This window comes from Mustela nivalis, assembly GCF_964662115.1.
Source record: "Mustela nivalis genome assembly, chromosome: 16".
NCBI lineage: Eukaryota > Metazoa > Chordata > Mammalia > Carnivora > Mustelidae > Mustela > Mustela nivalis.
The window spans coordinates 19,244,382-19,267,007 of NC_139035.1; the positions used below are offsets into that span (position 1 = coordinate 19,244,382).

General features: G+C 40.4%; 2 protein-coding genes across 3 annotated transcripts in view; one reads left to right on the forward strand and one right to left on the reverse strand.

The window, feature by feature from the left end:
- The window catches only part of RGL1 (ral guanine nucleotide dissociation stimulator like 1), a 250,261-nt gene that overhangs the window by 6,660 nt on the left and 220,975 nt on the right, over nt 1–22,626 (forward strand). For both annotated transcript variants that reach the window (XM_082702932.1, XM_082702929.1), the window contains exon 2: nt 19,225–19,375. The gene's annotated coding sequence lies outside the window, so the exon portion shown is untranslated. The remainder of the gene's footprint in view (nt 1–19,224; nt 19,376–22,626) is intronic.
- Nucleotides 4,691–11,024, reverse strand: APOBEC4 (apolipoprotein B mRNA editing enzyme catalytic polypeptide like 4). Its single transcript, XM_082702611.1, has 3 exons — nt 10,783–11,024; nt 9,900–10,194; nt 4,691–6,403 (listed from the first exon to the last, which is right to left on the reverse strand). The coding sequence occupies exon 3, from the start codon at nt 6,371–6,373 to the stop codon at nt 5,273–5,275; it is 1,101 nt and encodes a 366-aa protein (XP_082558737.1). The 5' UTR covers nt 6,374–6,403; nt 9,900–10,194; nt 10,783–11,024; the 3' UTR covers nt 4,691–5,272.

Consider the following 22,626-nt stretch of genomic DNA (forward strand, 5'->3'; position numbering starts at 1 on the left):
AATAAAACGATGTTCCATTGCCTTAGGTCTCTCTGATTTGCTACATCCCTGAGAGTCAGAGACATCAAGTAAAGGTAATCTTAGGGTGTATATTTGGTATGAGGCTCCAGCTAAAACAAGAGTTGGGGATGGGGAGGGTGCTCAGACCGTGGGATCTAGAGCTCCTGAAGTTCTCCAGCCCAGCCCACCCAGCCTCCCTAGCTCCCATAGTCTACAGGATGCCTATTGATACAGTAGTCTGAGCAGAACTACAGAAAGGCCTCAGTGCAGGTAAAAATGGATATTGATCCCAGGCTTCGTACTGAGTCCATATTGTTGCTATTTTGAGAGCCATTAAAGTGTAGTGATTAAGAACAGGGATTCTGGAGTTAGAGCTCCTGGGTTTGCCCTTAGCTCAGCCTTTACTCCATGAGCTTTCTGTGGTGCAATTTTCTTATATGAAAATAGATATTTTAGGGGCACCTGGATGGCTCAGTGGGTTAAAGCCTCTGCCTTTGGCTCAGGTCATGATCCTGGGGTCCTGGGATGGAGTCCCACATTGGGCTCTCTGCTCAGCCGGGAGCCTGCTTCCCACCCCCCCACCCCCACCTGCTTCTCTGCCTTCTTGTGATCTTTGTCTGTCAAATAAATAAATAAAATCTAAAAAGAAAAAAAAAATCTTTAAAAAAAGAAAATAGATATTTTAGTAATACCTACCTCATGGGATTATTGGGAGAGTTAAATGAGTTAATACATGTAACTGTTTAGAAAAGCACCTGACATACAGTTCTCACTAAATGTTAGGCAGTAATAATATTATTCTTAATTAGTGTAAGTCACCATGCAGCTTTCTTTAAAACCTTTGGAAATAAGATGCATAACATGATATTGTTTGAGCTAAATTTTTTGGATTTCATGTGCTTTGAATAAAAAAACTACTGTTACACAGTAACAGATAGGATTTGCTCCCAAGCCAACAGGATTAGATGGTAGCTTGATAAAACATTAACATCTGTTAATGTACAGAGAATCTGTACTAGTCATGACAGGAGTTGGTTATAAAGGTTTCTGTGGTCTCTTACAGTCTCGGCCCCCTTCAACACTGTATGGGGGTTGGAGTCCTTGGGCAGAGCCCACCGTTTCAGGCACAGTGTCTCTGGTAAGCAGCTGGTAAGCAGTGATGGCACTAAACATTTGATTCAAATAATGAACTCCCCTAATCCACAAAGCAACCTTACAAAAAAAAAAAAAAATAACTTGGCTTCTCAGGTATCATCTCTGCATGGAGAGGTTGTATAGACAAGACTGTTTGAATTATCTGGTTGCATATCCCGTTGTTAAGTCTCACTGGAAATCAGTACGTTAGCCTTCTGTTTTTACATGTCTATCTTGGGAGCTTAACTAATCAAGGTCTTCCCTGATTCATTACAGATAGATACAGATAGATAGATTCACTCTCTGTACTGACTAAGCAGGTATCTGAGCCTACAGACTAAGAGCCAAACCTGCAGCATGGTAGATCCACAAAGGTAATGTTCCCCTTTCTCATCAGTTTCTTGGGATATAGCCCCCTTCCTCCTTTAAGTCACCCACCACTAGCTGCGTAATTTATTGGCTTGTGTTTTCTTTATTGGAGTTTCCCTAAGTGTGGGAGCAGTGAAAATTCTTCACTATCAGTAACGCCAGTGTGCTGAAGAGAGGTGGAACTTTCCCACTTTGATGCTTCCCTAAGTCCCCGGGCCAGCCGGATGTGACCAGGAATCCGTTATTTGGTGATTAAGAAGTGTAACCACTGCACTGTGAACACTTGCTCTGTGGATCTATTCTTCTGATCTAAGCCATCTTAGTATGGGTAGAGCTGAAAGGACATTATGTATGAGCTCGTTGGTATCTCTTGTTTTACCGAAGGGGAGAGAGAGGCTACATGCCTAGGGCCCTATATCTTTATGCTCTCTTAACAGTCTCTTGAAGGCTTGACTATACTGGCCAGGACTCATGACCTGTCAGTGACATTCTTCCTAGCACCAGATATCTAACTAGTACAAAAATTTAACTGCCAAAAGAGACTTTCCTGTCCTATAGTTCAGGCAACACTTCTCCCTTTGTTATATACTATTGAAATACAAATTCATCTCAGATTTCAGACTATGTTTTTTTTTAAATGTTTCTTCTAAAGATTTATTTATTTTTTTAGGGAGAGTGGGAGAGAGTGTGAGTGGGAGGAAGGCCAGAAGGGGGGAGAGAGAGAGAGAGAGAGAATCCAAGTAGATGGGCGCCTGGGTGGCTCAGTGGGTTAAGCCGCTGCCTTCGGCTCAGGTCATGATCTCAGGGTCCTGGGATCGAGTCCTGTATAGGGCTCTCTGCTCAGCAGGGAGCCTGCTTCCCTATATTTCTCTCTCTCTGCCTGCCTCTCCATCTACTTGTGATCTCTCTCTGTCAAATAAATAAATAAAATCTTAAAAAAAAAAAAAAAAGAATCCAAGTAGACTCTGTGCTGAGTATGGAGCCCAGCTTGGGGCTCAGTCTCAGAACCCTGAAATCATGGCCTGAGCTGAGATCACAAGTTGGATCTTAGCTGACTGAGCCACCCAGGCTCCCCTTCAGACTTGGTTTTTAACTGAATGCTTTGTAGCCCGATTGTTATGTCTTTTGACCACTTTGTAGATAGAGTTCCTGGTAACTATTTGAATCTACTTTCCCCCTTTTTTTTGAGAGGCCTGTAAGGTGGGCAGGTCCTTCCCAACTGCTGCAGGACATCACCAGCTAGCCTGGCAAGAGGCTTCAGAGCCAGTTCCCCAAACCTTCAGATTTGCCAATGTTCTTAGCTCAGTTGCCCACCTGGATAGAGATGCTGAATTTGTCACATTGGTTCTTTTTTTTTTTTTTTGACTCTACATCCCAAATTGTAAATAGATGGTTTCATAATCTTATAATAAACTTCAGTACTTTATAAAATAATAATTACTATATACTACAACATAATTATAGTCCAATAATTCTATAAAAATTTTTACATTAACAAGAGAATATTCTTTTAAAAATTTTAATGATGTTTATTTTAATCACAATAGAAATTTCTATTCTAAACATTTTTATTTTCTTTTCCTTCTCCTCCTCCACTTCCTCCTTTGACATGGAGTACTACTATGTGCTTTAAGCTTTTAATTTATTTTTATTTTTTTAAAAGATTTTATTTATTTATTTGACAGAGAGAGAGATCACAAGTAGTCGAGAGGCAGGCAGAGAGAGAGAGGAGGAAGCAGTCTCCCTGCTGAGCAGAGAGCCCGATGCAGGGCTCGATCCCAGAACCCTGAGATCATGACCCAAGCTGAAGGCAGAGGCTTAACCCACTGAGCCACCCAAACACCCCTATTATTATGTTTAAAAATTAAAAACAAAGTTTTCCTTTTTAAAATTTAAATTCAATTAGTTAACATATAATGTATTATTGGCTTCAGGGGTACAGGTCTGTGATTCATCAGTCTTATACAATGTCCAGTTCTCATTATAACATATACCTTCCCCAATGCCCTTCACTCAGTTACCCCATCTGCTTTAAGCTTTTTTTAATGGCAAAATTAGCTTAGCATTACTTTTACATACTTAAGAAAAAATTTGGGGTGCCTGGGTGGCTCTCTTGGTTGAGCGTCTGACTCTTGATTTTAGCTCAGGTCATGATCTCCGGGTGAGGTGGAGCCCATATTGGGTGGGGGGCGGGAGGGCCATGCTCAGTGGGGAGTCTGTTTGAGAGTCTCTCTCCCTCTGCCCCTTCCCACCATGCATGCTCTCTCTCTCTAAAAATAGGCAAATCTTTTTTTTTTTTTAAGAAAAAATTTGGTAGCCAGTTACAAATGGATATACATTTTTCTTGGAATATGTTTTTACATATTTAGAAATATGTAAAAAAAGTGAGGCCGCATTAATGAGTGAATTAAACAGAAAGTGTTTTAATGTACATGCTCAGATGGTTATTCAAGAAGCACTTCCTAGAAGTGTGTTTCGAGCAAGATTTTAAGAGATGGTATAGATATACACTGCTGAAAAGAGAAGAGGTTAGAGAAAAGGGAAGTAAAACAAATTATGCATTGTGGCGCTATATCAGAAAAAGGGGGAATGGATGCTAACAAAAAAATGATGTCCAGGGGTGCCTGGTGGCTCAGTGGGTTAAGCCTCTGCCTTCGGCCCGGGTTATGATCTTAGGGTCCTGGGATCAAGCCCTGCATTGGAGACTCTCCTCAGCGGGGAGCCTGCTTCCTCCTCTCTCTCTGCCTGCCTCTCTGCCTACTTGTGATCTCTCTCTGTCAAATAAATAAATAAAATCTTAAAAAAGAAATGATGTCCATTGCAGGATGGTTAAGCAAGCTCTTTGTTGGAATGAGTATGGAGTGTTGGAAAGCAGAGATTGGTAACATTATTGAGATGTAGATTCACAACTTTGCAACCTGCATTATGCCTGGATACTTGGCTAGATTCTAAGGGAAAACCATAGAGGGAGAGGGAGGTGCCTGACCAGTAGGAACTTACAATCTTGCGATGAGATTGGGCAGCTGGAAGGTAGAGAAGGAGCCTTCACAGCCCGGAAGGGCAGCTTGGATTTTACACGGCGTGTGATGGAAGGAGCCTTTGCAGGGTCTCATGTATCATCCTGCCTCTGCTGTCTGACCAGGAAGGAGAGATCTGTGCTGGGAAAAATCAACATTGAGCAGGTGACTAGGTTTCAAAAATCAATTTTTGCAGCTATATATGATCAATTAGCAAAAGAGTTGGGTTTTTTTTTTCCATAAAAAACTATTTTGAATCACTTTAGGAAAAAAATGGACTGCCTAAGGTCTTCTGTTCATGATTAACAATTAATGGAAAATCACTGGTTTGCTTTTGCAGACAGTACTTAATGTCAGTAACTTCAGGCTGTTTTCCAATTTTACAGTAAATTTTTATACTAAAACCAATTTAGGAAGCTGTTTAGTCCATGGCCTTTTTCGGTGGAAAGATGGGTGGGTAGACTAGAATAATGACATTTTCTTTTCCACACCAAAGTATTAATAAGGTACTAATGGCTCCATTTTGATACTGTCGCTTTCAAAATAAAGGAGAGAGGTCAAGTTGCTTATGAACACATCTTGGATTATGGTAAAAGTTGGGTAGCTTTATAGCAGTTGAGATAGCAAATATTTCAGGTTTTGCTTTTAGTGTATCAGTTCATCTCCCATCTTGGATCAGACCCAAGATTTTTCTTTGCTATTGAATTTGTCCTCTCGTAGTTGTTTGGTCTCGTGTTGTAGAAATATAGATTTTATTTTTTCCCTTTCTTCTTCTTTTCATCTGCTTCTTTGGTACTTGCAACCTGCTCTGTGATTTCCACTCTCTCCACTGGCGTTCCCATGGGAGGCCTTCTGGGGTCCTTGGTGTCCAGGAATGACATTTGAGGCATATTTAAGTGCCTCACAATAATCCTGGGTTTGTGTGCATTTTGACGCACATGGATTGGTGGTAGGTCTCTGAAAGGCACCAACACAAAAACGACAGGAACTCTGAGGTCTGGGGTCAGATTGGGTTGCGGTTGTCCACGTGTCACTTGAAGATACTGCCCAGGAAAGACCTTGTTGAAGGGGTAGCTCTCTAAAGCCGCCTGAGCTTTTATGTTCTGATTCTCTTTTGTCTGGGGAAGAACATCAGTGAAATAAGGTTTCACTCCTGTTATCCTGTTGATTTCATATGCGTTGTGCCTATCAGCCAGTGCTCTCCTGGTTAAAATGGGCTGGAAAACAGTGGGTCCTGAGACACCACTCACAAAGCTGTTGAGGAGAGAATGCCAAATTCCACCACTTATTGGGCTCAAGGTGACCTGTGGCCATAAACTGGCCAGGCTCCGGAGAGCTTCCCGGTTCCATGCCGAGGCAGGAAATTCGGCCTCAGTATGATAGAGCTGAGAAAAGTAAATGCTGAGAGTAACATCTGGATACATTATTAAGAAATTGTACATTTTGCTGATGCAGCAGTGGTTGGCTTCATTACAAGGAGAGTTGTTGGAATACAGAATGATATGCCTGATAGCATTGTTTTTGTGTCGGGCTGCGTCAAAATAACCATTCATCTCGAATAGCATCGATTCTGGATGGGTATTGTTCTCAGTGCAACTGCTAGCGTGGCCCTTTTGCACCAGGCTTCCAGAAGAAGTTTTTAGCTCATAAAACGTGAGGTGCTTTGTTTGAGGATACACTGGCCCATAAGGGAATCCAAAAATCTGATGAAATTCTGTATAGGGAACTCTTGCTTCTTCTCCTGTCCGAATATGGTAAGGACAGTTCGAACAGTCTAGAGAGAAGCTTAGCCAGTAATAAGGTTTTACTATTGTTCCACGATTTGCTAGGTATTCTTCATATATAGGTTCCATTGCTAGATTTATGGTCTTCTAGCTGCAACCCTAAACAAGGAAAAGAAATTATACGTAAAACCAGTGTAGGAAAAACTAAAGAAAGTGCACTGATTTATTGAGCCATACTTTTCTTTAAAGAAGGTAGCACAATAGGTATAGCATTTTTTATTTATTTTTTTAAAGATTTTATTTATTTATTTGACAGAGAACACTCGTAGGCAGAGGCAGGCAGAGAGAGAGAGAGGGAGGCAGGCTCCCTGTTGAGCAGGGAACCGGATGTGGGGCTCGATCCCAGGACCCTGGGATCATGACCTGAGTCGAAAGCAGAGGCTTCAACCCACTGAGCCACCCAGGCGCCCCAGCGTCTTTGATTTTTTTTTTAAATAAAGTTATTTATTTATGTATTTATTTATTTGACAGAGAAAGATCACAAGTAGGCAGAGAGACAGGCAGAGAGAGACAGAGAAGCAGGCTTCCTGCTGAGCAGAGAGCCAGATGCGGGACTGATTCCAGGACCCTGGGATCATGACCTGAGCCGAAAGCAGAGGCTTTAACCCACTGAGCCACCCAGGTGCCCAGCGTCTTTGATTTTAAAAGATAGTTATATATAGGCATAGATGAGGAAGCTCAAGATTCATCTTTGTTCATTGAGATTCTTGGGGTGTGGGGAGGAGATGAAAAAGAAAGGCATAATGCAGCTTTACCTGTTTCACAGATTGTGAGACGACACAGCAAATGGGTTAACAGTGCAAGTTCTGGAAACAGACTGCCTTGTTTCAAATCTGGGCTCTGCCCCTTACCGGCTCAGTGACTTTCTGCAAGTTGTTTAAAGTTTGGGAGTCACAGCTTTATACACAAGAGTCTATAAAGTGAGGATGAGAATTGTACCCACCTCTCAGTAAAAGGTTATCTGGAGGGTTGAATAATAGAATACATATAAAATGCTTTATTATGTGCCTGACTCATGTTAAGGACTCACTAAAGATTAGCTCTTAATAGTGACAGTACAAATCCCAGGATTATCTAAACAATTCTTGTTTTTGAAAGCCTAAACAAGCGGGGGTTTTGCAGTTTTGTTTGTAATGTTCTTCCTTTGTCCCTTTCTTGAATGATATTATCTAATTATCTGCATAGGTTTTGAATGTGCTTGCATTTAAAATCAGCTGTTTCTTCAGATCAGTGGCAGTAAATTGAAGCTAATTATCCTTTTGGGGAAAGGATCATGGTTACTGGTGGAGACTTCTCGTGGGAATGCCATTTGAGTATTCTTTGGGAAGTGAACACTTTGCTATTTGAGGGTTTTATTTCCAGTGGGTGGGTCTTGTTAGAACATTTTGGAAACTTTACCATTCTGGAAAGCACATATGGTTCTTTAGGATATTTCAAGTGAATAGTTTCTGAGATGTTAAACCACAAAAGCTGAGGTCTGTAAGTAATGATTTTTTGCCTTTAAACAAAAATTACTCAGTTACATTGTTCCCATGCAGCAACCTAGGGCATTCTAATATAGTTTCAAGAACATTTTTCAGTAACTTTGTATTATTCAAGTATTATGTATTTCTTGTAGGATATTTTTAAAAATGCTAATATATACAGGGAAAAATAAAAACTCATCCTGATTTATCTCAGTTTATGTTCCCTAACTGTTAACATGTCTCTTCCCTCCAGTCTTTTTGCTACGTGTTTGTTATTCACAACAGAAATAAAATCATGTTTTATACTTCGCTTCTCACTTAGTATAGGTCATGAGTACTTCCCCATGTTATTAAAAAGTTTTCAAAAAGCAATATTCATGGCTAATTAGTATTTTATTATGCAACAAATATGTAATCAAATATTCTGGTTCTTGCCTCTTATTATTATTATAAATAATACTTCAATGAGCATTTCTGGAAATAAAGTTGTGTTTTCTTTTCTTTTAATATAGATTACTAAAGTTGTATTATTAGCTCAGACTTTGTCAGATTGCTTCTTAGGATGGTGTCCCAATTCTATCTCATCCTCCTTTGCCCATTTGAGAAGTGAGCATCCGTATCCCTTTTTGGCTATAATTTGGACCTTTTCAATTCCTCGTGAGGTTGAACACATTTTCACATGCTTATTGGTCTGTAGTATTTATCCTTCTGTGAAATATCTCTGATCCCCACCCCCCCAAGCGCTTTGTTGAGGATTTCCTTACTGATTTGCAAGAACTCTCTTTGTTTTGTTTTGTTTTTGTTTTTTAAAGATTTTATTTATTTATTTGACAGAGATCACAAGAAGGCAGAGAGGCAGGCAGAGAGAGAGGGAGAAGAGGGCTCCCTGCTGAGCAGAGAACCTGATGCAGGGCTCGCTCCCAGGACCCTGAGATCATGACCAGAGCTGAAGGCAGAGGCTTTAACCCACTGAGCCACCCAGGCACCCCGCAGGAACTCTTTTTGTATTAAGAATATTAGCTGACATAATTTTTGCAAGTATTTTACCTGGTTTATGGAGCCATTGATTATGCTGATGGCATTTTTAATTATACCGATTTTTACATTTTTCTATGGTCTTATCTTCACCCTTAAGATTTTTTACTGTTGTATTTAGAAAAGACTTCCCCATCAAAGAGGAGTTAAGTATTCCCCATATTTTTTTCTAGTATGTATGGTTTTATCTTTTACATTTAACTCTTTGTCCAGGCAACAACACAGATAAAGCAGAAAATTAAAGAGAGATAAACTGACCATTACAAAACAAAAGAAAATATATTTCTCACTTTCCAAAATCGAATTTGTCATTTTGGGAGTATTTATTACAGTTTTCATATGGAAGCACTTGGATCAACTTCTTTCTTCCTCAACCCCAGTCAGTTCCGTCCCTGCTGTATTTGGTACCACTGAAACCTGCAATGCCCCTTTGCCAACCTGTCCTGGGCAGAAAATGGTTTAGGAGTCTCAGTCCTGCTGTCGAGGGAGTGTGATTTACTCATGCCACCATTTTCCTAATGGCTTAATGTCTTTGCAGTAATTCCGGATGCCACAAACCCATCAAATTCCAGGTTTCTCCTAATCTCTGTCCTGTCAATTTAGTCCATAGGGTCAGACATTTACCTCAGTGTCCTCCTCAGTTCTGCACTTTCCTGGCGTGACTGAATTCGTGCCCCGAGGCCTCCCAGCCCTTGCCTATCTTTTCCTCTGGGTCCCGGACTTTCTTTCTTCCCCTTTTGGCAACGAATGCATGACCTGGAGCCTCACACCATCTTGGGTTGATCCTGGGCACTGTTTTCTCCCTGGATTTCCTCCTCTTTCAGCCTTACCCATCAGACCAGATAGATGTCTCTGAATATCAAAACTTATTGAAACCAAGCCCAGAGTCCCACTTGCTTTTGAATCTGGGGCCTTGGATGTGGTCTGCTGTTGGGTGGCACAGCCTATATCCAAGGGACTACTCAGACTGCAGTTTTAAGTCCCCCATGATTCGACTGGAATGTTCCGGAAACAGTAACATGAGGCCTTTGTCTGCCTGTTTTAGGGTGGATGGGATGGGTGGAGTTAACTACACTTAATCATCCCACACTTACCCTTATGGGAAGCAGAAGTCTTTGTATCTTTCAAAATAAAGGCAGTATGGGAAGTCCCAGCTGTTTTTCTAAGTACTCTTCTCTTTGTACTCCGTCTGCTGTTTTAGCTGGGAAGGATGCATCCTTCCTGTCTTTAAGGAGATCTTAAGGACTGGTGGCCTCCATAGGGCACGGGGGTGGGCGAACTCTGGAGGTTCATTCTTGCTTTTCACTGTCAGTCAGCTGTGGTTCCCCATGGGTGGGGCCTCCACTTTTTCAGAGGGTCTTTCGAAGACTTTTCTTGGATCACCTTCATCTGAGAGGGAAGCAGGAAAGACCTCCGTCAGCTTTGAACTCTTAGAGAATTGGTGATTTGTATCATCAGTTGGCCAATGATCACAGACTCTTTTGTATCATTCACTTCTGCTTATCCGCCCATTCACTCTGTCTCTACCCAGGCAGGGGCATACCCTGTTGAGCCCAGGACCAGATTCAGGGAATCTTAGTTGGTTCATAGGCCAGGTTGGCTGAGACTTGTCTCCCCAGCATCCTCTGTCCCTACTACCTCGTCCTTTCCCCCTCCACCTTTGGCCGTGCTTGGGAAAGGCATGATGCCTTCGGTAGAGCAGGTCTACTAGTATGAAGCAGAGATCTATAGAACCCAGCGCCTTGCTACTGGTTGTGAGTGGCCCCTGGACTGCAGCCTTGGGACCACAGCCTTCCTTCCTTTAACATAAATGAGGCATACATGAGGACAATCTGCTCTCTCTTCACCCCCAGCTAGGATTAGTGAGTACTGGTAAAGCACAGTTTGCACTGGCGTAGTGGGAGAATGGAGTTTGCCCTTCCCAATCTGTGCACAATCTGTTAGCAGCTAAAAACAAATGCTAGCAGTTATAATTACCATCATTTTGTCTCCAGGCTTGGATAACATTCCAGGTGTTCTAGAAGATGGTCTGCTCCCTTTTTTCCTCCTTTCAGTACCATGCCCTGTTTCGAGGGGCTCCCGAGGCTGGTCGTGCTGGCGAGCTTCACCTCCCCAATCGGTTCGGGACTCTTTTGCAGTTTGTGTCTGTTAGTTCCTTTGAACTTTGCTGTCCCAAGTTAGAAAAACCTTGCTGAGGTGTGGCTGCCTCTAAGAACAGTGTTGAATCGGTGCCATGGTAACGTTTGCAAAGTAGCTACTGCTAGGATACGGCTCTGACACTTATTACTTTATTTGCATTTCAAACCACCTGTTCCGAAGATGAAAATATACACGAATGCATATTCCAGTCTGCATGAAAGCACACTTGCTGACGATTGCAGGGGACATCTTGGGGGTTTTCTCCCTCTGGCTGTAAGAATCAAGCTCTGAGGTCCTGCTCCTCAGCATCTTTGTCCTGATCTAGATCAGGTGCCGGGCCTGGTGGTGTGTGGACACAATTCACTGGTTCCGTTGCATGTAGATACACCAGGGCCCTTTCTTAGGAAGTTTGTGTTTTGGTGAGAGGGAGCAGAGACTCGATCTCCCCAAAGGGAGGCACTTACTACTAATAGGTCCACAGCCTCTGAAGGGAGAGCTCTTCAGTGTGTCCAGATCTGGGCCAGCAGTCTCTCTCTTCTTACAGATTCCCTGGGAGACTCTTGCAGTTGGTATGTATCTGTTTCCCTCCAGTTTAAGGCAAACCCGCCCCCTGGATCGTGGTGGCTCCTTGTTCATAGCCAACGGAAGAGCCACTCGGCCTGCTCTGTTCTGTTCCCTTGCCCCGCCTCCTACGTCTTCTCCTAGGACACTGGACATGTCGATGGTCATGACTCACTGTGCTCACTACCAATTATTCCCTCTTTCCTCTTCCTCAGGCCACTTGAAGGAACAAGTGATGATCACTACTGTGTATTTCCATTAGTTACCACCTCAAAGTTTTTTTAAAAATTATTTTTGTTAACATATAATGTATTATTTGTCCCAGGGGTACAGGTCTGTGGGTCATGAGGCTTACACATTTCACAGCCCTCACCATAGCCCATACCCTCCCCAGTGTCACCCCAAAGTTCTTCAACACATTTCCTGTGCTGAAAATAGCGCGGCAGGGACAATGGAAGCACCTAGAAGGCTTCCTGCAAGCAGCCTTAACCACTCTTAGCTAGTTTCTCAGTCAAACTCCCAGTCTCCCCAACAGCGTCTGTCCTTTCTCCTTGAGGCTTGAGGGGACTCCTTCTGGTTTAGATGTTTTATGTTGATCTTTGCCTTTTAAGGGTCTCACCTAACTATTTTTCGGTTACATTTTCTTTCATGCTTGCTTCCGGGACAACTCGCTAGGTCCCTTCGCCGCCGTGGCCGCTGAGCACGCCTCCGTTGTGCTCCCTTCCTGCCTCCGGCTTCCTGGCATCTCCTAGCTCGATGAACTTGTAAACTTAAGATCAAGATTCCATCTTTATTTAACATTAATAAATGACATCCCATTTAAAAATGTTCCCTGAAGAGGCGCCTGAGTGGCTCAGTTGGTTAAGCGTCCGACTCTGGACATACGCTCAGGTCATGAACTCTGGGCTGAGCCCTGTGTCAGGCTCTGTGCTGAGTATGGCGTCTGCTCAAGATTCTCTCTCTCAAATAAATAAATAAATCTTAAAAAAAAATCCCCTTAAAAATGAGTTTCTATCCACTGACATATTTACCAATTGGATTTTAGGTTAATTTCAGGTTTAGGCAATCCCACATAGCCACCAGTTTTAAAAACAGCTCTATTGAGTTTTAATTGACAAATAAAAATTGTGTATATTTAGGGTGTACAGCTTGATCTTTTGATAAGCTTATACACTGTGAAATGGTTACAGCAATCAAGATAATTAACATATCTATAACCACATAGAGTTATCTTTTTGGGGGGTTTGCATGAGAACATGTAAGATCTGCCCTCTTAGCAAATTTCAAGTAAACAATATTGTATTGTTAACTGTAGTTGCCATGCTGTGCATTAGATCTCCAGAACTTAGTCATCTTACATAACTGAAACTTTATACCTATTGACCAACATTACTCCAGTTCCCCCTTGCCCCAAACCCTGACAACATTTTACTCTATGCTTCTACGAGTGTATTTTAGATTCCACCTATAAAAATGGCATTATGCAATATGTGTCTTTCTGTTTCTGGCTTATTTCACATAACATAATATCCTTCAGGTTCATCCATGTTGTGGCAGATGCTGGGATTTCTTTTTATTTTTTTTTTAAGATTTTATTTATTTATTTGACAGACAGAGATTACAGGTAGGCAGAGAGGCAGTGAGAGAGAGAGGAGGAAGCAGGCTATCCACTGAGCCTGATGCGGGGCTTGATCCCAGGACCCTGGGATTATGACCTGAGCTGAAGGTGGAGGCTTAACCCACTGAGCCACCCAGGCGCCCCACTAGGATTTCTTTTTAAAGGGTGAATAATATATCATTTTATGGGTGTACCACATCTTCTTTATTCATTCATCTGTCTGTGGACATTTAGGTTATTTCCGTACCTTGACTATGGTGAGTTAATACTGCAGTGAGCATGGGAGTGCAGATATCATATCTGTGAGATACTGATTCCATTTCTTTTGGATAAATACCCAGAAATGGGATTGCCAGATCTCGTGGTAGTTTTATTTTTAATTTCTTGAGGAATTGCCATATTGTTTTCCATCATGGCTCTATCATTTTATATTCCAACTAACAGCTCCCTTTTCTGTGTCATCACCAACCCTTGTTTTCTTTTGTGTTTTTGATAATAGCCATCCAAACAGGTGTGAGGTGGTTTGGGTGTGAGCCACCCAGGCGCCCTCCTTTGGCATTTTTAAAATCAGATTGTTTGGGGCACCTGGGTGGCTCAGTTTGTTAAGCGACTGCCTTTGGCTCAGGTCATGATCCTGGAGTCCCACATCAGGCTTCCAGCTCCACAGGGAGTCTGCTTCTCCCCCAAACTTCTCCCCCTCTCATTCTCTCTTTCTTTCAAATAAATAAATAAAATCTTTTAAAAAGTCAAATTATTTGGTTTCTTTTTTGCTATTACACACATTCCTTATATATTTTGGATATTAGTCCCTCATCGGGGTTAGCAAATATTAGCAAATTTGTTAGCAAGTGTCTCCCACCATCTGTAGGTTGCCTTTATACCTTGTTGATTAAGTTTCTTCAGATGTGCAGAAGCTTTTTAGCATCATGTAGTCCTATTTGTCTATTTTTGATTTTTTAAAAAGATTTTATTTTTTTAAAAAATGATTTTATTTATTTATCTGGGAGAGAGAAAGAAATGAGCGCAAGTGAGGTGTGGGGAGGGGCAGAGGGAGTGGGAGGAGCAGGCTCCCCATGGAGCAAGGAGCCTCTGTGGGGCCGGATCCCAGGACCCTGGGATAATAACCTGAGCTGAAGGCAGATGCTTAACCAAGTGAGCCACAAGCACCCCTATTTTTGCTTTTTTAAAGAAAATTAATTTCTTATTTAGAGGGAGAGAGAACAAGCGAGCAAGAGAGCAGGGAGAAGGGCCAATGGAGAAGGAGAGGCAGAGAATCTTGAGCAGACTGGCGCTGAGACTTGGGGCTCAGTCCCATGACTCTGAGATCAGGACCTGAGCTGAAAGCAAGAGTCAGATGCTTAACCGATTAAGCCACCCAGGCACCCTTATTTTTGCTTTTGATGTCATATTAAAAAATTCATCACCAAGACCAATGTCAAGAACATTTTTCCCATGTTTTCTTTTAGTAGTTTTATAGTTTCACCATTTACATTTGTCTTTAATTTTGTGTTGGTTTTTGTATATGGTGTGGGATAAACGTCCAGTTTTATTGTTTCGCATGAGCCACCATTTTTTGCATCTCTTAGGTGTAGGAAAATTCCAAAGGAAGATCAGCTTCACAAAGCTTCATTTAGGTTGCACAAATGATTTTTTAAAATTTTATTTATTTTGTTTGTATGTGGGGGTAGTGAACCCATGAGCAGGGGGAGGGGCAGAGGGAGACAGAGCAGACTCCCCAAATGAGCAGAGCAGGGCTCATCCCAGGACCCTTAGATCATGACCTGAGAGCCAAGGCAGATGCTCAACTGGTTGAGTCACCCAGGTGCCCACACAAAAATGATTTTTAAAATTGACTTTAGGGGCGCCTGGGTGGGTCATTGGGTTAAGCCGCTGCCTTGGGCTCAGGTCATGATCTCAGGGTCATGGTATCAAGTCCCGCATTAGGCTCTCTGCTCAGCAGGGAGCCTGCTTCCCTCCCTCTCTCTCTCTCTCTGCCTGCCTCTCCGTTTACTTGTGATCTCTGTCTGTCGAATAAATAAATAAAATAAAATTGAGTCTAGCCACAAGGAAACGAAGGACTTTGATCATGGGGTTTCTGCTCACAATTCTTACTGCTAAATTGATATGTACAGGAAGGGAGAACTTTGAAGAAACATCTATTTCCCCAAACAGACTCCTTTCCTCTGTCTTCCTTTGTTACCTTGCCATCCTTCATCTTCAGTCAGATGAGTTACAGTGAATATTATCTGTAGCAAAGTAATAGGAGATTATAATGGAAAAGCTTTGCAAAGGCCAAACTCTCTCATACTGATATATATATATATTTAAAAGACCTTTATTCAGGTTAACACTCTAAAAATTGTTTCTAATCTGTGTTCTGGCTTCCCAATGTGAGGTGTATCTAAGGAGGCTTGTGTGTTGCTAGTTGCTACCTCTAAGGTGATTTGGATAACTTATATTTTATTGCCTCTTTTTTTTTTTTACTTTTATATGAAGGCATATGGCCAGTTGATTATATAAGTCACTGCTTTCATAGCGGTTTGGTAGACACTGAATAATAATGCCCACTTTTATGTAGCAGTAAGATGCTACCTACACTGAAGAAAAGAAGGAGAGGAGAGAATTCAGTAGATTTCATGGGGCTCACTGAGAGTTAGGTAGGACAAATGGGACAAGATAAGTGTTAGGGTTAGAGAGGAAAAGAAGACAAAAAAAAAAAAAAAAGCAAAGGATGGGTGTCCTTGCTTGGGATTATAAATGGAAAGGCCACAGGGTGGCAGCACAGTCTTACCAGCAGGAAACTTTCTGTTGGACCACAGTTCATTTGCTAAATTCACAGATTTGCAGAATTCCTCCATGTCGGTTTCCTCCGATGTCCCAGGTAAATACCAGCAAATGCTTAGAATGAGAGGTAACTCCTAAAATTTAGGAAACTTTAGGTAACTCCTAAAAATGGAGCAAAGTGCGGGGTGAAGCCACCATCTTTACTCCCAGAATCTGTACAGATGCTCTAAAAAAGGTTTCAGACTGTCTGTGGGGAAGGACAGTTTCAGTTTACCAACCATCGTACACTGATCATTTTGTAAAATTCAATGAAAGTGATTTTTACAAATAATTAAAAGACATAAACAGATCAAAAGTTATGAAAGTTTTAAATCACATTTCAATAAATGCAAATGGAACACCCGTCTATTTTTGCTTTTGTTGCTCATGCTTTTGATGTCATATTCAAAAATCATTGATCAAACCAGTGTTACAAAGATTTCCCCATGTGTTTTCTTCTAGGAGTTTTATGGTTCCAGGTCTTATGTTTAACTCTTTAATCCATTTTGGGGTTTTTCTGGTGTATGTGCATGGTGTAGGGTAAGGGTCCAATTTCATTTTTTTAAAAAGATTTTATTTGTTTATTTGACAGAGAAATAACAAGTAGGCAGAGAGCAGCAGAGAGAGAGGGAGAAGCAGGCTCCCCGCTGAGTAGAGAGCCTGCTGTGGGGCTTGATCCCATGACCCTGAGATCATGACCTGAGCTGGAGGCAGAGGCTTAACCCACTGAGCCACCCAGGTGCCCCCCGATTTCATTCTTTTGCATATGGATATCCAGTTTTCCTAACACCATTTGTTGAAGAGCTGTCCTTTCCCCATTGCATATTCTTGGCACCTTGGCACTACCAAAGATCATTTGACCGTATGGGTGTGGGTTTGTGTTATTTTTGTCCCATTTGTCTATATGTCTGTCTTTATGTAAATATAAACAGAACAAACATAACACAGAAAAAAAGAAAAAAAGAATTACCAAAACCATATGTGTTGTTTATTGAAAGTGTTATGTATAGATGACTAGAGTAGAGAATCACTGTTATTATTATTATATTCAACAATTATATTAAACAAAAAGCTTTTGAAGGATATAGCAATGTTCAGTGTCCGAAATATGCAGTTTGTGAACATCAGTATATTGACTTATAAAATTTTTATTGTGACCAATCAACTTGCTTCTTGCTTGTTACTCCATCTAATCTAGGTCCAACTGATGGACAACACTATTTGCAGGATATAATCATATCTAGACTGATTCTGTGTTTATTTTGGTAGCATTAGAATAGGGAAAGCCAGTTGTAAGAGGTATGCTAATTGGAATAGAAGAAGAGGCTTTAAAGCAATTTCACAAGCTCAAGGTATTCATTTTTAACAATTTTAAAAAATAAAGCAAGTGATACTATATTTTCAAAATTCATCAGTAGCCACTTCCAATATTTTATCCTGTAGTTGTATTAAATTTAAGTTATCTTTTGATGAAAGGACTAGTTTATGGTTCCACGAATTCCCTATACATAGATTGTCTATCAAAATTATTATCTATAGCATTGATAATAGTTGTTAAAATTATGAAACATGACATAACCATCTCTGGAAACTCTGTTTTTCCACACTTCTCATCTTTATTTTGACTTTTCAGTCATCTGCTATTGAAAAACATGTTGAATTTTTTCCATGTTTGGAAATACTAAGGTTATTAACATAACAAAGATTACAGACAAATAGGCAAATCTGAATGTCTAATATACTTTTTCTTTAAAAACTTGGGCCCAAACTGGTTTCTTACCCAGCAGTAATTCTGAGCATTTATTCAGCAGTTCCAACATTCTCTACAGAACTTTTCCCCTAGGTGACCATCATAAGCCAGTATGTAAAGCTGTTGTTTATGATCAACTTCCATATTATCACATAAACAGAATAATTTCAAATGTAATGCATTAGCATTTATGTAATTTGTAGTGTTTTTTAAATGATTCATTTCATCTTTTTTTTTTTTAAGATTTATAAAAAATTTATTTGTCAGAGAGATAGAGAGCACAAGTAGGGGAGAAGCAGGCAGAGGGGTGGGAGAAGCAGGCTCTCCACTGAGCAGGGATCCTGATGCAGGGCTCGATCCCTGGACCCTGGGATCATGACCCGAGCTGAAGGCAGCCGCTTAACTGACTAAGCCACCCAGGCGCCCCTGTGTAATTCATAGTTTTTAATGTGTCACTAAGCACAGTGATTAGCTTGGCTGACTTTTTTCCCTAGTAAGGTTTTCTCAATGAAGGAAATAGTGTGTGGTTTTGCATTCTGGCTCGAGTTCCTTAATCTGAGCAATTATCCTAGAACTTTCTCCCATGCAAGATTTAAACTCTAAATCACTTTTCCTGATGTAAATCATACAGGGTCATATCAAATTTCTATTAAAGTTTCTAAGTACTTTCGATTTCTGTACTTACCTTGTCGACATTGTGACAGTCTATGGGTGGGCCCTGGTTCATAGGCAGCTTTGAGTGACATTGTTTTTGTGTACTTATTCCATTTCACTTAAGTCACTATTAGGTAGTGATTCTGCTTAACTAAGTGCACTAAATTTTATTTAATTCCTCTGGCTATCTTATAATATAAATGCTAAAGAATTTGAATGAAAATACCATTCGTTGAACACAGAGGAACACTTACTGAATGCCTCCTTTGTGCCAAAAAGTTTACATGCCTGACATCCCTAAGAGGTGCGTATTATTACAATTTCCGTTTTACAAATAACAAAACCAAGGTTCAAAGTGGCTAATGCTAAGATAAGATAGCTAGTAACTGGTAGAGCTGGGATTTGAACCCAGAGCCCTCTGAAACTCTTTTATTTGTTTATTTGACAGACAAAGATCACAAGTAGGTAGAGAGGCAGGCAGAGAGAGAGAGGAGGAAGCAGGCTCCCCCCTGAGCAGAGAGCCCAATGTGGGGCTCGATCCCAGGACCCTGAGATCATGACCTGAGCTGAAGGCAGAGGCTTTAACCCACTGAGCCACCCAGGTGCCCCTGAAACTCTTTTCTTGATACCATTATTGCTCCATCACATCCTACATTTTGAGCAAAAAGAAAATAATTTCAAATTTATGACCTAGTCTTAAGATAAATGGAAAAAATTAAATTTCAGAAGTGAGGAACTGAAGTTAAGAAAGTCAAGCAGGCTAGGAAAAGTGTCATGGTGAGAAGGTAAGTGTGGGAAAACAGCTGAAAATGTGAAAATGTTTCTGTCAGAGGAAAGAAAGTTAAAAAAAATTTTTTTTTAAAAATATTTTTAGATCTTTATTTGCGAGAGAGAGAGAGCACCAGCAGGGGGAGCAGCAGGCAGCCGGAGAGGGTGAAGCAGGCCCACACCGAGCAGAGAGCCTGACGTGGGGATCGATCCCAGGACCCCAGGACCACAACCCGAGCTGAACCAACTTCACTGAGGTAAAATTTATATAATAAAATGTACCCATTGTGTGTTCCGTTATATGAGTTTTGACATATGAATATACTCATGTTACCACCATCGCAATAAAAATATAAAACATTCCCATCAACCCCAAATTTTCCCTGGGTCCCTTCCTTCCCCATCAGTCACCTTCCTTCATGGCTCTAGGGAAGTATTATCTTTTTGCTGTTACTATAGATTAGATATTATTTTTCCCCAAGTTTCACATACATGGAATCATAAAGGATGAATTTTGGCGTCTTTCACGTGTTGCTCAATGTTCATCCATGTGATTGTGTATATCAGTAGCTTGTTACTTTTTTAATACTGAGTAATATTCCATTGTATATATGGAATATATACGCTATAATTTATCTATTCATCTGTTGATGGACATTTGTGTTGTTTCTAGTTCGGCGCTCTTATGAAAAAGGTACTCTGAACATGCTTGTCCAAGTCTTTGTGTGGATGTAGGTTTCTATTCCTCTTGGACAAATGCTTAAGAGTGAAATTGCTGGGTTGTATGGTACATGTGTCTCAACTTTCTAAAAACTGTCAAACTTTTTTATCAAAGTAGTTATTATTTTATATACCCACGGGCAACATATGAACATTTCAGTTACTCTGCATTCTTGCCAACGCTCGGCCTATTGTCAACATAAACAAGTACTTGACATAGCAATTCAGAAAGACTAGTTTCTCTTACGCTTGTCATTTGACAGGATGGGAGTAAACAGTGGGTGGGATTCTGTAGTTCTTCTGTTTCTTCCTTTGCATAACCAACCCCCAATAAATCTCCAAAGAGCACCATGCTTATCAAGAAATTTGATAATTAGCTTCTTAATTGCTTCCAACTCCTCTTATGGAAGAGACTTCTTCCAAACGAAATCACTGATAGGGCTGAGCTGAGCTCAGTCCAGTCTCATCCTTCAGTTAGGACAAGAGTATGTGGAAGCTCAGAGAAAATATTATGGCCATGGACTCAGTATGGGGAGGATATAGTGATCTCTGACAATCCTCTAAGTGCTTGCTATCAAGAAGGCTGTTGTCAGTCTCATCGTTTCACTGTAAGTGTTGCCTTTTCTTTTATTCTTGCCTTTCATGTTTTATAGTTTTAACATGATGTGCTTAGGTGTGGATTCAGTTTTCTTTCTCCTGCCGGAAATCCAAATTTGGTGATTCTTATTTTTCATTAACTCTGGAAAATACTCAGAAGTATTTGAACACTTAAAATATTAGAAATATTTGTCTCCTCTGTTTTTTCTTTTCTCTTCTTCTGGAATATCGATTAGGTATATATTGAACCTTCTTACATGACTCTAAGTTTTCAGCTGTCATTCCTACTGCTCATCTGTCACTGCTGCATTCCAGACACCTCTTCCAAATCAGTCCTCTGGCTCTCCATTTTTCTCTACACGTCTGACAATTTGCTGTTTAATCCACTTACTGAGTTGTTTTTTTTAAGTCACTGAATATATATATTTAGTGTCTGTATTTTTCTCCATTTTCATATTTTTGATCTTTTTAATCTTTAATTATTTTAAATGTTATTGCTATGTAGTCTGTAACAAGTAATTCTATTACCTAGTGTTCTTGGGAATTTAACTGTGCTTTTTGTTATTTCTGCCTACCCTTGCATATGGTGAATTGTACCTTTGGGTGTTGTAAACTTTGTTTTTTAAGTCATGCTTGGTGGGAATCCTGTGTGGTCTGTGCTAAAGATACGTGCCACAGCAGTGGTTCTCAATCTTTGCTGCATGCCTCTTAGAATCACCTGGTGAGCCTTTAAAAGTTAGAATGACAGCTGGAACCCCAGACCAGGTAACTCAGATACTATGAGTATGAGACTTACACATTAGTGTTTTTCAAGCTCCATGGTCATTAAAGGAAAAAAGAAAGAAAGAAAGAAAGAAAGAAAGAAAGAAAGAAAGAAAGAAAGAAAGAAAGAAAACAAAAAAATACCCTCTCCCCAGTTATGGTTGAGAACCAGTGCTCCAGAAGAATTTGCTTTTAATTTTTATACATATTAGAAGTTGTGTTTCCAGCATATTTCTAATATCAATTAGAATTTAATATCAATTTCTTATCTCTGGGCTTTAATATCAATTTTAGTATCAGTATCAATTTCTCAGCTCTGGGCTTCTGAACTATATAGGTAGTATAAAAATTTTCTAACAGTAGAAAAACATTTTAAATACAGAGTGTCAACAAAGCCAATTTGATTATTTGTATTATTTGCTTAAAGACTGTCCCTCCAATTTTTAAATTGACACATATGAGTGTATGTATTTAAAGCATAAAATGTGATGATTTTATACATATATGCATTGTGAAATGATTAGCAAGGCATTCATCAACTAACAATTAATTCTGGGATTTTGTTTATTTGGATTTATGGTGAGAATGTTTATGGCCTACCTTCAGCAACTTTCAAGAATATAAGTATCCAAATTAACTATGGTAACCATGCCGTGCCCTACATTAGATCCTCAGAACTTACTCATCTTATAACTCAAAGTTTGTGTCCTTTGACCTGCATCTTCCCGTTTACCCCTCGCCCAATCCTTGGTAACCACCATTTCATTCTGTTTCTGTGAAACCAAGTTTTTCTTTATTTTCTTTTCTATTCTTTTTTAAAAGAATAGAAAAACATAATGCCATCAGGGTTCATCCATATTGTTTCAGATGGCAGGATTTCCTTTTTTTAATGGCTGAATAATATACCATTAAATATACTCCATCTTTTTTAAAAGATTTTATTTATTTATTTTCACGGACAGAGATCACAGGTAGGCAGAGAGGCAGGCAGAGAGAGAGAGGAAGGGAAGCAGGCTCCCTGCTGAGCAGAGAGGGGCTTGATCCCAGGACCCTGAGATCATGACCTGAGCTGAAGGCAGAGGCTTTAACCCATTGAGCCACCCAGGCGCCCCTATACTCTATATTTTATTAAATCTGTTTATCTCTTGATGGACATTAAGTAGTTTCCGTTATCTTGGCTGTTGTAAATAATGCTGCAGTGAAGCTGGGAGTGCAGATACCTCTTCAAGATACTGAATTCAGGATTTGTTTGTTTTGATAGATGCCCAGGAATGGGATCGCTGGATCATGTGGTGGTTCTGTTTTTAATTTCTTGAGGAACTACTATTCTGTTTTCCATAAAGACTGCACCAATTTGCATTCCTACCAATACATTCCCATCATACACACCAATTAACATTTCCACCAACAGTGCTTAAGGATTCCTTTT